The following is a 9,496-nucleotide window of genomic DNA, read 5'->3' as shown; positions in this document are numbered from 1 at the left end:
ATAATGGAAGTATCATTCACTAAAAGTTTATTTTACTATTTCAATTCACTAAATGTTTTATGGTAATAAAATATAGAGAAATTTGACTTGGTCAAAGATAGACAAAAATAACTTAAAATAAAAGTAAAACATCTCACTTAGCCTTTTGATAATAAAGTACTCCCTTTGTTCTAAATTAAAATACATTTTAAATAATTAACAGATTCATAAAATATTTGATGTATGTGTTTAGATTCATCATCATATATTTGAATATAGACATAAAAATCAAGAGTTAAAACAAATATTATTTTAGAACTGAGGGAGTATATAATTTTGTTTGCAACAAAAACAAACTAGATTTTCCTTTTTAGAAAGGAAGGTTTCTCCTGCTTTTGTATTTAAAAAGCAAATCCCTAGACGACACGCATCAAGTGGCACCACCTCTGCTATAAATAGCTCAAGCCATCTAGCGACGACCAGTATCGTTTCTTCCTCAGTGGCAGTGGATAGTGGACACAGAGCGCGCACACATACCCACAGAGATTTGCACTCTTTTCACTTCATCGTGAACGGGAAGCGAGCATACAATAGACTGAAACCCAAATAATGGCCTGTTCTACAGCAGCGAGGAGGCATCGTCGTCCACTCTTCACCATCCTGGTCGCTCTCTCCTTGCTGCAAGTATCCGCGATGATCGTACCCCTAGACGAGCAGGAAGGCGACCGGGTGGGTCTCCTCCCGGGGCAGCCGAGGAGCCCTGCCGTCTCACAGTTCTCGGGGTACGTCACCGTGAACGAGCGCAGCGGGAGGGCGCTCTTCTACTGGTTCTTTGAGGCTCAGACGTCGCCGGCTGAAAAGCCGCTTGTGCTGTGGCTCAATGGAGGTTGCCAACTGATCAGAACTAATTAATGTTATGTTATATATAGCTCTCCGTTGGTCATTTCTTCTTCTTGCTTTATTTCATGACTTGCCATGCATATGCACGAAGACTGATGATGACGAGCGATTTGCAAACAAGCTAAGCTAGCGGCTCTTTGTTCTTGGTTCTCTAATTTCTTGTGTTTTTGCCTTTATTTTGGCGCTATATATAGTTCGCGAGACATACACGTCGACCATGCATGTGTGTTCAACAAAACATCCACAGACCTCAGTACGTAGTGATCTCTAATTATAAGATCGACGATGTATGTAGACACCTTGCTTAGACATGGTCGTCATTTTTTTTCATACTGTTGTCAAGCTAGTCTTGAAAGCCATCATGCTGTCTTCTTTCTTTAACATTTTTTGGTTTTCTTGCATGCACTGCGATAATCCTCTAAAATGCATAACCATTTTCGGATCCATTTTTTTCAGGTCCTGGCTGCTCGTCGGTGGGCTACGGAGCAGCTTCGGAGCTGGGGCCTCTCTTGGTCAATAGCAACGGGACCGGATTGGAGTTCAACAAGTTTGCGTGGAATAAAGGTTTACTTGAAACAGTGTCATGTTAAGAGTAGCAGCTTCAGTTTTTCCTGTCACTCATTTTTCGCTTCCCTTTGGATGAAATCAATCTCATCAGAGGCCAATCTGCTGTTCCTGGAATCCCCCGTTGGTGTTGGCTTCTCGTACACAAATACTTCCTCTGACCTAGAAAACCTCGACGATCGCTTCGTCGGTACGTACTAATCTTCACTTCCTGTTTCTTTTAAATAAAAATAAAGCTAAACAAACCCTTCCTGCTCTGTTTACTGATTAAAACTTCAATATCATGCAGCCAATGATACCTACACCTTCCTAGTGAACTGGTTCAACAGGTTTCCACAGTACAGGAGCCATGATTTCTACATATCAGGAGAGAGCTATGCAGGTAATAATACAATATTTAGTTGATATGTATGTCTAGATTTATTATCATCTATTTAAATATGGACGAAAAAAAACTAAAAAGAAGAGGAAGGGGGTATAACATAAGAAGACAGACAGCTAGCTCCCTTTCTCCCGGCAAAGAAATTGCAAGAAGGAACGAGGGCGAGGCCACAATGAAAGGATACCGCCTTTCTGTAGTGATCATCATCAGTTGTGCAAGCGTGCAAAAAACAGAGGAATAAATTCTATCTTTCCACTGTCCATTATTCTCTGGTCAAAAAAGGTTAGCTGCCTAAACAACATGTGCATGCAGACCCTATTCTCAACAGTCCCACTACACCGTCGTTGGGTTGGGTGCGCGGAACCATGTTGACGCGAATTATTCTGTTGGAAAATTCGATTGGCTTGTAGGAATCAGCTGAATGCTTCTTTTTTAATCTGTTGTTACTGAAAAGCTAAAACCCGACAATAACAATAATAGAAGTAGTAGAAAGTAGAAACAACAACAAAAACGACGACCACGAACGACGGCGACGATAGGGTCGCATGCTAGCTAGCTAGGAAGAAGTGTCAAAAGTGTGTGCAAACCAAACAAAAATATATAGGGAAAAGCACTGATTTCCATGTATGGTGGTTATCCTACTGGTTATGCACGCAAGAAAACTGAGGGTCTAGCTACACGGTAGTAAGCTACAACCACCATTCTTATGACTAAGAGACACTGGCCAACTTTGATGCAACAGGCCATTACGTTCCACAGCTTGCAGAAGTGGTGTATGAGCACAACAAGCACCTTGAAGCGAAGCAGCGAATCCATCTGAAGGGATTTATTGTAAGTCATCATTCATTTATTAGAATTTAGAAACTAAACCACCTCCATTATCATCCCTTCGCTCCTTTTTAGTCTAGGTGAAAACTGTTAGATTTATGGCAGTGTACGTGTTGTTTAGTTTTCAATTGGGATCATGCATTGATAGGTCGTCGTCTCTACATAACGACTTCAATTTGATAGGCCGGCAACGCAGAGACTGACGATTACTACGACTACACGGGGATGGTCGAGTTCGCCTGGAGCCACACAGTCATCTCAGACCAACTCTACGAGCGAGTAAAAACCGCTTGCGACTTCAGGCTCTCGCCCACTTCCACGGAATGCGGCCATGTAATGGACCTTCTATACCACACGTACGATGAGATTGACATCTACAACGTGTACGCGCCCAAGTGCAACACTGACGATGGATCAGCGCCACTGCCGTCGTCGTCGTCTAGTGCTGATGACAGCAGCGCATCGGTAAGGAACAACTCGATCGACCATGTTGATACACATTAGCAGCAGCAAGCTAAGATGACTGACTGGGTGTGCAAATAATTTCAGAGCAAGCAGCAGTCCAAGAGGCGGTTGAGGATGTACTCGGGGTACGACCCGTGCTACTCCAGCTACGTCGAGACCTACTTCAACAGGATGGATGTTCAGAAATCACTCCATGCTAATACCAGTGGACGGATCAGGGACAGAAGGTGGAGCCTCTGCAGGTGAGACGTCATGTAAAAGCATTATCTCGGTAATACTTCCTTGCATTAACTACTTGAGTTGCATATATGCCGTGTACTAATCAGATAGAATACGCCGGCCGTACGGTTTGTTTCGTTCAGCGACCCAGTTTTTGACATCTACGACATGGAGGTCTTCTCTGTTCTTCCGATTTACTCCAAGCTTGTCAAGGCTGGACTCAAAATTTGGGTCTACAGGTAATATATATAGCTCCTGCACTTTCACCTGCCTGTTTTATGCACTGGAACAGCGTGACTGGAAACATTATTCTCTTCTCCCTATCCGGCCCGCCCAAAGTATAAGAAAATCTGGGGAGAAATATGATAGTATATAAATACTATGGGCTACGGCTACCAGCAGTTCCAAACTGGGCTATCAGCCTATCGCCGGCAGTGGACAAGCAGGGCATCATTGCGACATTGCCTATTCCAAACCGTCAATTCTATCCGTTAACCGGTATTGATAACGGGTTCAAGCACACGTAGGCAGTGACAGCTAAAAAAGTAAATGAGTTTCTCACAATTCAAAACCATTAACATATAGTATCATCGATAGACTCTTTACTACCTGTTGAGCATTATATGTGGCATCTGGGATGATCGGATGGCCGGGACGGTCCACGCCTCGGACGGTCCGTGGGCCATATAGTCCGCAATTAAATTAAGTCAGACAATACTTCTTATCCCGCGTGTGTGTTGAGCACCAGGTTTGACACCTAGATTGTCGGACAGTTCGCCTCGGATGGACCACGGGTGTAGCACAGACGGTTCGCTATTAGATTAACTTGGACGAGTCCTTATCTCGTGCGTGCTTATCCAGCTAATCACACGGTAATCTGTTGGGATACGCCTAGGAATAGGTCCAGACTGGTCGATTGAGGTGCGACACAATCAATCTAAATATATTTAGCAGTTCTTTCTCATTTTTGCCTTAGGAGTACCAGTAATTTAGCCTAGATTAGTCTTTCTCATCCTCAATCTTCAGCTCTCCTCGACTCTACATCGTTTAAAGACGTCTTGGGTGGCATGTTGACCCTAAAGCAGCCCTACAATATCTCCTCTCTGACAGGTCCCTCCTAGGAGGTAAGATATAGGTTACCCGAGAGCTTTTTGTGCCATCGAGGACGGTTCGAAACCTCGCAGAGTCGAACCTAAGGTCCTGCACATAGTGTGAAGGCCCTAGGGTTCGTTTCTACTTGGCCCTAAAAGGGTGCCTACATAGAGGTAGGGCTCCATTGCAAAGAGATTCTCTAAGGTCTTGCTCCTTGCGAGTGGGGTCTAGGGATCGTTGGTGTTTGGCTGAAAGCCAAAAATGACGTTAACACACTTTTTGGCGACTTCGATGGGGAATAAGGTATTTGGATCTACTAAAATCGGCTTCCAATGTCGGTTCTAAAGATCACACCGAGGCCTCCACCAGCAACATCAACAAGGAGGAACTATCGGCTAATGGTCAGCAACGCTTCGAGGACTTCATGAAGGAAGAAAAGGAAGAAGTGCTACGATGATGCGCCGAATGGCGTGAGATGGCGAAGGAGAAGTACTTGTCGCACTTCATGGTGGACCATTGTGATATCCTAGCCCAGGCGGATGGTGATATCCTTGTCCAAGGCTTAATAGAATTAATAGAGTACTCATACCAACAAGGTGCATCTTTTTTCGGAAGCCTATATCAAAAGACCCTCCAGGTTAAGCGTGCTTGATTCAGAGCAATCTTGGGATGGGTGACCGAATGAGAAGTTTTCTCGGGTGCGCATGAGTAAGGACAAAGTGCGCACAAAAGACTCATGTTGGTTTATGGGGACGGTCTATGGTCTTAGGGGGCTACTAGGAGTAAGTACCGCCGGCCCGAGAGTGGACGTGTTGTTACAAATGGTATCAGAGCTGACCCTCGCGGTTTCACGGGCGTGTGTGGGCTAGAGGTTCGGGTATATGGCTCATGGCGCATGTGGACCGGAGTGGCCACATGACATGACATATGACGACACTAGACACACAGACGTGGCCAAGAAAGGAGGTTCCTGGCTTGGGGTTGACCGACGAGGGTGTCGATCTTCTAAGTGGGGTGGATTGTGATATCCTAGCCCCGATGGATGGTGATATCCCAGTCTAAAGCTTAATATAATTAATAGAGTACTCATACCAACAAGGTGCATCTTCTTTTTCGGAAGCCTGTCTCGAAAGAACCTTTAGGTTAAGCGTGCTTGGCCCAAAGCAATCTTGGGATGGGTGACTGAATAAGAAGTTTTCCCGGGCGCATGAGTGAGAACAAAGTGGGCATAAAAGACTCGTGTTGGTCTATAGGGACGGTCTATGGTCCTATAGGGCTACCAGAAGTAAGGACCGCCTGTCTGGGAGTGGACTGGGTGTTACAACCACCACCAGAAGATCATCCGTCAAGGTGAGATCGAGATGGCATCCCTCGTGGCTTTGTCTCAGACCCCCACTTTAAGTAATCAAGATCCGAGGAACAATTAAAACAATATATAGATGAATCTATTAAAGGGTTAGCACGTTCATATGAGAAATCTAGTGTCCTAAGTTTTCCTTCACATGAACATATCAGCTATAAATGAGTCATCACTAACCCAATCATCATATGTTATTGTCGATGAGCACATTCACAACTCAACCATAGCCACCACCACTAGCACCTAGCATACGATCGACTCTGGGTATGACCGGATTGTCTGACCCCAGTCTCGTACAGTCCGACCGCTTCGCAGACCGTCTTACGTCTTTCTGCTCCCTCATCGTCTGATGTCCCATTTGACTGTCTAATTAGTATCACGCCCTCACCATCCCTGGTCTCGTGAGCGTGAAAAACAGCGAGAGAAAAACTTCATCTTATCTAACCCCACACCACATACCTCGATGGTTGTCATCTCTGTCTTTCTCCTCTCCACATCACCGCCTGGTGTCTAGGGCAAAATCCTTTGGTGCACCATGATACATAGCCAGATCCACGCGATCTGATCCAGGGGTGTGCCACCGCGTGTTCAGATCTGCGTGAGGCGCACCGCAGGATTTGCCACGCTGATAGGGACGGGACCACCGCACGCCTAGCTCGGTATTGTTTTGACTCGATCCAGAGATGCCGACTGCTGGTGCATGTGCTGACCATGTTCTGTTCTGTTCTTTTGGCACAATCTAGAAATCTATGGATTTGGATTGTTTTTTTAATAAATATCTCATTTAACTAAAACCTATATATATATATATATATATAAACCGTAGCAATATAAAATCCAGGATTATAGGCCTATTTGCTTACTTAATGTCTCGTTCAAAATCATAACTAAAGTCCTTTCAAATAGAATAGGTCTTGTGGCTGATAGAATTGTCTGCCCTTCTCAGACAGCTTTTATGCGCGGTCGAAATATTCTTGAAGGGGTTATTATTCTTCATGAATCCATCCACGAATTTCAAAGTAAAAAATTAGATGGAATTATTCTTAAGCTAGACTTCGAGAAGGCCTATGATAAAGTCAACTGGAAGTTTCTCCAACAAGCGATGCGTATGAAGGGTTTCTCTCCCTCCTGGTGTGCTTGGATCCATACAATAGTCTCTGGAGGCCATGTTAGAGTTAAAGTGAATGATGACGTAGGTCCATTTTTTAGTACTTTTAAGGGCCTTCGTCAAGGGGACCCCTTGTCGCCAATATTATTCAATATTGTTGCTGATATGTTAGCAATTCTTTTCGCAAGGGCGAAAGAGGAAAATCAATTCAATGGAATTGTTCCGCATTTGATTCCGGAGGGTTTGTCTATCCTTCAGTATGCTGATGATTCGGTGGTGTTCTTAGATCATAACCTGGAGCATGCTCGGAACATTAAACTTTTGTTGACACTTTTTGAGCAAATGTCAGGACTAAAAATTAATTTCCATAAAAGTGAGTTATTTTGCTATGGGTTGGCTAAGGAATATGAATTGCAATACTCACACTTATTTGGTTGTGGAATTGGGACAACGCCTTTCAAATATCTCGGAATTCCTATGTCTCATCGAAGATTGAGAAATAGCGACTGGCAGGGGGTTATAGACCGGTTTGAAAAGAGGCTTAGTACTTGGAAGGCCAAATTTCTATCTTCGGGTGGACGACTTGTCCTACTTAATTCTGTGTTAAGTAGCCTGCCAATCTTTATGATGTCGTTCTTTGAGATACCGGCAGGCGTCTTGAAGAAATTGGATGCTATTCGGTCTAGATTCTTTTGACAGGGAGGAGGTAGTAAAAAGAAGTATAGGCTGGCCAGATGGAATTTCGTTTGTCAACCCAAGGAGTTAGGGGGTTTAGGTGTCTCTAATCTAGCTGTAAAAAACACAAGCTTACTCAGCAAATGGCTCTTTAAATTACTCAATGAGGATGGGATGTGGCAACAATTACTTAAAAATAAATATCTAGGCGAGAAATCTCTTTCTCAAGTTTCTAGAAGACAGGGGGATTCTCAATTCTGGTCGGGCCTAATGAATATTAAGGACCAGCTCCTTAGAGGGGGGCTCTTCAAAGTGGGAAATGGTCAAGCTACCAGATTCTGGAAGGACAAATGGGTTATTTTCAGATGTACTCACTGGTTAAGATTCTGGAGACTGCTACAAAAGGAGGAATCGCAACAACAAATCCTCATTGCTTCGCAAGTTTTGGAAGTGGTGGCGATGGAAGTCTTCGCAAACCATGGATGGCGCTCAAATTCAAGAATTAAGTATGGCTAGTGTTAGTCATAGTATTGTAATTTAGTTCCTTTGAGTTAGTATCACTATTCATGCAACAGTTCGTAATTGTAATAATCGACTTGTATTGGCTGTACGCATTATCATGCTAAAGCCGGAACTCTTGTTTCCATTATCAAAAAAAACAGACAACTAACTAGTGTCTCGACAAAATTTAAACGCAAGAAGTCTACTTGGGGCATTCTTTTGCGCATGTTTGGATACCGATAAAATTAAATTCTTATTCTTATTATAATTACTCTTTCGCAGCGGAGATGTGGACGGCAGGGTTCCGGTTATTGGATCCCGCTACTGGGTAGAGGCACTTGGCCTTCCAATCAAGTCACAGTGGCAACCATGGTATTTAAAAGATCAGGTCGGCCACCCTACTACAAGCTCAAAATTTCCATATTTATTGATTTAATATTAATAAACTGAGAAATGTATGTCAGAATCCATGCATTGGTCATTGGTATCGACATGATGTTAAAGAAAGTCATTACAGGTTGCTGGAAGGTATGTTGAGTACGAAGGGCTGACCATGGCCACTGTGAGAGGAGCAGGCCATGCAGTTCCTCAAGATAAGCCAGCAGAGGCACTTGTGCTGATCAAAGCCTTCCTTTCGGGGACACAACTTCCAGCAAAAAATAACTGAGGGCACCTACCAGAGTGATATGTGATGAATAAGTAAGAGAGAACAAATAACCGGTATTGGGATTGATGTAACCAATATCCAGTTGAGTATGGTTCTGTTTGTAACCAAGTAACTCAATTTATGCAGCAACTGGAAATGAAATCCTTACTAATTACAACCCTAAACAATCTTGCCATCTGTGTGTGGGAAGCTGTTTGCCCAATTGCCCTGAAGGAATGTTTCCATAAGTGCGAACCCTTCTGAAGGTTTGTTGAGGGGCACCAAATGGCCAGCTTCTCTGATTAGAATATTGCACATGGTACTCCACAAATCTTCCTGCAACCAACAACATTGCACATGTCCTCCACATTAGTCGTACGACAATACAAAACTGAAAATGCTGCTATCTTCGGAGGACGGAGATCTTGTTCCTTCTTTTACATCTTGGAGGCTCTGCTTCAATGACACGTTGAAACTCGGATCTTATAATGGAGATACCTTCATGGCTTGCTTCTTTGTAGTTTGCGGTTTTTCTTTTCTCTCCCTATCTCTTCTCCCTCTTTGTTTCCTTTCTATTTTGTACAGTTCCTCATTTCCTTTTAATGTATAATTTTTTACTGTAGAGGTTTCTCCTACAGTTTTCTCGGTCTAAAAAAATACAAAACTGACAACAGTACCACGTTAACAGTGGAAAATAGTCAGACCTCCTGACCTGTTTGTTCAGGCACCAAGGTTGCCGCTGTCTCTTAACACTGAGTCGCCAACACTGATAAAAAT

General features: G+C 43.5%; 1 protein-coding gene across 2 annotated transcripts; it reads left to right on the top strand.

Annotated features, from left to right (window-relative positions):
* The first annotated feature begins 463 nt into the window (after window positions 1-463).
* Window positions 464-8,901, top strand: LOC100216948 (uncharacterized). 2 transcript variants are annotated; one of them, XM_008656268.3, is made up of 10 exons: window positions 464-865; window positions 1,336-1,443; window positions 1,538-1,633; window positions 1,733-1,825; window positions 2,568-2,656; window positions 2,837-3,118; window positions 3,203-3,360; window positions 3,481-3,576; window positions 8,356-8,461; window positions 8,538-8,897. In XM_008656268.3, exons 1-10 carry the CDS (start codon window positions 589-591, stop codon window positions 8,622-8,624), a joined length of 1,392 nt encoding a protein of 463 aa, XP_008654490.1. In that variant the 5' UTR covers window positions 464-588; the 3' UTR covers window positions 8,625-8,897. The 2 variants fall into 2 exon arrangements, with proteins under 2 accessions (XP_008654490.1, NP_001136802.1); NM_001143330.1 differs by having other exon boundaries at window positions 485-865; window positions 8,591-8,901.
* The last annotated feature ends 595 nt before the right edge of the window (window positions 8,902-9,496 follow it).

The sequence above is a fragment of the Zea mays genome, chromosome 8 (genome assembly GCF_902167145.1).
Source record: "Zea mays cultivar B73 chromosome 8, Zm-B73-REFERENCE-NAM-5.0, whole genome shotgun sequence".
NCBI classification, from domain to species: Eukaryota; Viridiplantae; Streptophyta; class Magnoliopsida; order Poales; family Poaceae; genus Zea; species Zea mays.
This window is presented reverse-complemented; position numbering and strand designations above follow the sequence as displayed.

What these genes read in the sequence shown, in the direction of transcription:
- LOC100216948 (NM_001143330.1), top strand. Translation starts at nt 589, where the DNA reads ATGGCCTGTTCTACAGCAGCGAGGAGGCATCGTCGTCCACTCTTCACC. An exon ending in TGTGCTGTGGCTCAATGGAG is followed by an intron (nt 866 to 1,335) that starts GTTGCCAACTGA and finishes CATTTTTTTCAG; the next exon opens with GTCCTGGCTGCTCGTCGGTG. An exon ending in CAAGTTTGCGTGGAATAAAG is followed by an intron (nt 1,444 to 1,537) that starts GTTTACTTGAAA and finishes CAATCTCATCAG; the next exon opens with AGGCCAATCTGCTGTTCCTG.